Below are 6,000 nucleotides of genomic sequence, written 5' to 3' on the forward strand. Positions count from 1 at the left end.
TTCTTTGTCATTGGGCAAAAAGCATTGCTCTTCCTTCATTGTCCAATCACATTGTATCATTTTTTTTTAAAGCCCCATCAGAAGCCTATTTAATGTCCATATTTCTAGCAATGTTCTCTTCAAGGCAATCTAGGCTTTCAAGGCAGTCTAAGCTTTCACTATTTTGCACCTTGAAACTCTTACAGCCTCTGCCCATCAGCCATTTCCAAAACAGCTTCTACATTTTAAGTATTTGTTAGAACAGCACCCTACTCTGCCAGTACCAAATTTTGTTTTAGTTATCTATTCTGCTTTAATAGAAATACCACAAGTGGATGGTTTTAACAAACAGAACTCTTTTCTTTCTTTCTTTTTTTTTTTTTTTTTCACAGTTTATGAGTCTAGAAGTCCAAATTCAGACTGCCAACTCTAAGGGAAGGCTTCTCTCTCTGTTGGCTCTGGAAGAAAGTTCCTTGTCTCTTCAGCTTCTGCTTCCTGGCTCCTTGGAGATCTCCACATATCTTGGCATCTATCTTACCACATCTCTGCTTGCTAGCTTGAGTTTAATGTCTTTTTATATCTCAAAAGAGATTGACTCAATACACACCCTACACTGAAACTGTCTCATTAACCTAATAACAAAGACAACCCATTCACAAATGGGATTATAACCACAGGCTTAGAGGTTATGGTTTATAACATATACTTTTGGGGGGACAAAATTCACTCCAAAATACCCATTAATACAAAGCAGGGTTGGAAAGAATATTTTCACAGGGTCTCTAATTTCTGAGTATGGCCATTCACTTTGTCACCAAACCCCATATTGTGTACAAGGGCTTCTTTTGCAATCAGTTTTTGACTGTGGAAAAATGTTCAATCTATGTTGCTCATGTCTTAGGAGACAGGATGGAGAATTTCATAGTATAAAAATCTGACTCCATGTGTCATCAGATCTTGTCTATGTACCAGCATCCTGAACTGCTTCCCTCTTTTTTTCTCCTCCGCTTGTTCTCCAATAACTACCTCTGTTACAGAAATGGGCCTGTCAGAGTGCAGCAGTCTGTTAATCTTTGTTTTGTAACAGCACAGAACAAGTCTAGGCATGGTGTGGAAAGGGGAAAAGACAGACCCCAGAAAGATGCCTCAAGCTCTCTCACTTTGAGGGAGGAAAGGTTCTCCATAGACCTCACAGTCCATCAGTCACAGTAGGATCCTAAATTTGAAAACAAAACTCACAATGGGCACATAACACAATTATTTAGGAGTGAAAATGTTTGTACTATACAATATCACAGCCCTACTAAATTTAAAACTTTAAACATTAAAAATATTTAAATCTTTAAAAGATCATCTATACTCTACTTTTCACATTTCAACAAAAAAGGAAGAGAAAGCAACCGGGGCAAAAGATTAGTAATTGTTTAACTTGGTGATAGGTATGGGAGTGTTATACTGATTTTTACTTTCTATATATTTGATAATTTTCTATAGTACATTTTTAAAGGCACATGTTGTCTTTAAGGAGGAGAATATCTTTTCCTATGCAAGTAAATGACAAATTATTTTCCTGGAGCCAGTCTTGCTGAAAAGAAAAGGAACGTTGTAAACATGATAGCCAAGATGGTAATCCTCATTGTGAATACCCAGAATTATCTAGCCTTCTCACTCAATTTGGATAGAAACTATATTAAAAATCAACTTGGGATAAAATAAATTATAATTATTTCCAAATCTTAACAAAGTCCTAAATATTTATTCATCTGGATCATTTTCACCAGCTTGAGTAGAAGCACACTTCTGATGCCATTTATTCTTCAGAAGATAAGAATATAAAATGGACCCAGACATAGGTCAGAACAGGGAGAGGACTGTAAATTAGAACAGCAACTTAATCCCAGGGGCTTCTGGGCCTCTGATCAGTTTCTTCCCACCCTGACACAGCATTACTAAAATGGCAACGGAGCAGTCACTCTCTTGACAGGCAGCACCAAACATGGAGAGCATAGCAGTGAGACAGGGGGACATAGAACTTGGACAGGGAGGGTAGCAACCAGTGTTTACAAACATAAACCAGGGAATCAGATGGGCCAGCCATAAATTACCTGAGATCGCACTCAAATCTCTGAAAATAAATTAGCAAGACCTTAGGCATTTCTACCTTATATTCTAACTAACCCACCACCACCATAGCTTCTCTGCAAACAATGCTCATCCCAAAATGGTACCACTACCATTCTTGCTGAAATAAAATCTTAGCTCACCAAGGAAGGGAATTATGGAAACCTCAGCAGAGAAGCAAGACCAAAATGGTCTGCTTGACTGACTCAAGAGTATACTTCTGGAGATCCTGGGAGACGTTGCTGGCTAAACCTTTTGAGAGATGCCCACCCCATTCTTCACATCAGTAGTGCTATGTTATTAATCTTTGGTTTACCAAGGTAAAAGAATAATTAGGAGTATTCTAAAGTTGATCCCTTTCCTTTCTTGGTCCCAATTCTAAGCTATTCCACCAAAAGAAATCAAAATAACAATGATAATAATAATAAACAAAGTAGATTACAGACCTCTTTGCTCCTAAACTATGTATTTTTAACCAGACTCCCAGATATTTGAAGGAAAAGACCCCCAAAGCTACAAATAGTCCAACCTCTACCACCAGAGCGTCTTCCAAGTCGACCGCCGTGGTGTCTCACCAACCGAAAATGACGAGCCTTCACAGTGGACAACCAGAGAGCCCAGTGGTGAGGTCAGCAGCGTGTACTGCCCCGCCCTATTGAGGCAATCTTACTCTCTGACACTGAGGAACAAGCCCAGGCTGCCCTGGATCTCTCTTTGCTGTACCTACAGCAAAGGGGGAAAGAAGCCCCACTTTCACCAGGAGCACCAACAAGATTAATTTCTCAGTGACTGACAGACCACCCCTGTATGCAACAAAGTCCATGGCAAAACAGTGAGTAGGATCTACAACTCTTCCTAACTATTCCCATTTTTAAGTCTGCGGTCATCTTAATTGGTACTATTTAGTACCTGTCCTTAGATTATGCAGATACAACAGAACAGCTTTTTATCATGAACATCAACTCTCCATAAGAAAAAAGGAGAGTATGGCTACCCCTTTCATTAAACTCTTACAAATAGGAAGACAACTTCTTAAAAATGGGAAATGTGTAGATGATAATGTTCTCCTCTGAAAAAGATGAAACAATTAAAATCATAGTGAGAAACAAGTGCAGGGTAAATCCACTGAGAATCACTCAAAGTCAACCAAACAAGAATATCTCTACAAAAGTAGATTGCCTAATCTCCTTTCCAAGGAGTGGCTGGTGGATTTGAACCACCAGCCTTCTGGTTAGCAGTCAAAATGCCTTGGGCACTATGACACCAGAGCTCCCAACAAGAATAAATAAAATATAAAATCTAGAGCTACACAGAGGAAATCTGAACATGTTTGTAGCTGCAAGAAAATCCATCGACAACAGAAAAATGTCTGGGCATTTCCAGGAGGGGTATAGCCTCCACAGTGTTCTCCTTCCCTTTAGAGCCCACCAACCTTTAGGGAAGTCGTGCCTTTGTGGTAATTAAGTTAACGGGGGCAAGCTTGAGGAGGGGGAAGGCAGCAAGGTAGAGCATATCAAAGGAATTCAGAACCAACCATATTCTATGGAACATTAAACAAAGACAGAATGCATCACTGGAAAGACAAGGAAGAGAATGGCAGAGCTGTCCTACAAACACAAAACTACCAACTTGCTCACCCACATGACCTGTTGCAATGCAAGATGTTCAAAGGAACCCAGAAACACCTTTGGTCAACGTATTTTAGGAGATTGGTTGGAGTAATAGAGAAGAAAAAAAGGTGACTATCTCTCAGTACCACTATCAGGAATAAGACGCTACAGAGGAAGAGTGAGTGTGTGTAGTGCCCCCAAAGGATGGTCTCTGACACAAAAGGGCACAACTGGGATGGACACAAGATAGGGCACCCCTACTGGATTAAGGAACATTGTGTGGAAGGAACAGGTATTAAGTGGATAAAGTCCTTCTGCCAGGGCTTAGCTCCCCTGACCTCAGAGTTGTTCTCTATTCATTGTGCCCAGGCAGATGTCCCACCACCCCGTCTTGGGAAGATCCACAATAACAACAGTTGTCAGATGAGGCCAGAAAGAACAATAGGTTGGGGAATAATTCATGAAAATTTATCTAGCCCCTTGAAATTTTGTCAGAGGAATGGATGCATTTGTTGAACTTGTACTTTTCATGGAGACTTATGAGTAATATTAAGGATCTCTGCCCTTCTTGAAGGTCACTTTAACAACTATATAAATGTCAATCTGGTCAGAGGTGAGAAAGAGGAAGAATTTCCCACAGGAAGAACTGATACCTGTAGCTTTACCGGAAGTTCATCACAGTTGCCGCTTCCTCCATTCCATCACCATTGGTTAAGTCTGAGAGACAGTAACTTTTGAAGTAGTTATTGATAAGAATATAGAGCTAACAGAGGAGGGATAGCTAGAGATACCATCTGGTATAAAGCCCCTTTTTAGAAAAATGAGAGAACAGTCTCAGAGAGGTGAAATGACTGGCACAATGCAAATTAGAGGACAACTTGACACTAGAACCCAGAGCTTCTGGCTTACAGTTCAATGTTTTTGTCTGCTTGTTTTTATTTTCTTTGGTATATCAAAATAATAAGGAAAACTATGGAAAAGAAGACAAGAAGAAGAAGGTCTATTTTGATGTTTTGTAGCCAAGGGAAGGAGAATGCTATTTTACACAAAAACCCAGGCTAATCATGACTGTGCTTGGTAGGGGAGTGAGGGTATTACCTTTCAACACCAATGGTTCTTTGCCTTCTCTCTTCAGGGACTCAAGGACTATGTGGAGTGGCTGGGAGGGCATCACTCGGCTTGGCTCATTGGTATTCTCATCATAAACAATAATTTCTTTGGAAAAGATCCTCTTGAAAGAGTCCTTGCCTTCCCTACAGGAAATCAAGTCTAGAACAGTGATCTTGCCCTGTTGCAGTCTCCGTCGGCTAATCTTATCGGCACAGTTAATGTGGACAGCTCCTTGGATGTGACTCTTGTTGTACTCCATGAAAGGCCTGCAATCAATGATGACAGGGCCCTGACTTGGCAGGTGACTCTTGCTACATTTGGTCATCTTCTTTGCCAAGTCATTGGGATAGATAATTTTGATGCTGGCTAGTTGCTTGGGGGTTCCTGACACAGGACTGCCCACTCCACCTGATGTACTTAAAGGGCCTGTATTCTCATTGTTGTTGACCATCTGGTAAGCAGGGCAGGTTGTAGAGGTTCCAATGGTGGTGGTGGTGGTGCCAGCGGCAATGGCTTGGGTTTGGGTCTGATTGTCCTTGTCGTAGGTTGCCACAGTGCAGCAGCTGGCACTGCTGCATCCACAATTCAGAGAGCGGGCAGAGCCGCTGGATGAGGGCATATACGTCAGATTCGCAGCCTTGAGGGACACAACGGTGGTGGCGATGACAGGAGGGTGGCTGTCACTGCCTGGGGTGGCAGAGCCAAGGTAGCTAGAGTCTAAACAAAGATTGAGATCCTGAGGTCGGACGGGCCTAGACAGTGCCACTACTACCCTGTCGTCTAAAGGAGACGGAGGCATGAGGAGGCTGAAAACTGGCAATTCAAGAAGAACTCAAGACAGTCTGCAAAGAAGGGGAGAGGGAAAAGAGACAATAAAGTCATGTGACATAAAAGGCAATCTAATCCAATCCCTCAGGAAAGACCTTTGCAATCCTCTGAGTAAAGTCATCTAAGTGCCCTTTAGCATGCCATTATCAAAGCTTGAGACTCATTTTTCACCTGTTCAAAGATGATGTACCCTGAGGGCCCCATCTAATTTGGTTGATAAGTCAAAGGTTAAACATAGTCTATGCAAATGTTGATGAACCACCTTTCATAGACTTACATCAAAGTTCAGCCTAGAAAAGATAAAAACCCAAAGAATTAGATAAGCTGAAGACAGGAAGGAAGGCTCTTAGGA

At 41.4% G+C, this 6,000-nt stretch overlaps 1 protein-coding gene across 1 annotated transcript in view; it reads right to left on the bottom strand.

Annotated features, from left to right (window-relative positions):
- Positions 1-5,619, bottom strand: part of DUSP10 (dual specificity phosphatase 10) — a 44,290-nt gene extending 38,671 nt beyond the window's left edge. Inside the window, exon 1 of the mRNA XM_007936946.1 lies at positions 4,809-5,619. Coding sequence (XP_007935137.1) covers positions 4,809-5,619 — 811 coding nt within the window. The remainder of the gene's footprint in view (positions 1-4,808) is intronic.
- Positions 5,620-6,000: the final 381 nt, after the last annotated feature.

This window comes from Orycteropus afer, unplaced genomic scaffold (genome assembly GCF_000298275.1).
Source record: "Orycteropus afer afer isolate SDZICR_OR568_19922 unplaced genomic scaffold, OryAfe1.0 scaffold00039, whole genome shotgun sequence".
Lineage (NCBI taxonomy): Eukaryota > Metazoa > Chordata > Mammalia > Tubulidentata > Orycteropodidae > Orycteropus > Orycteropus afer.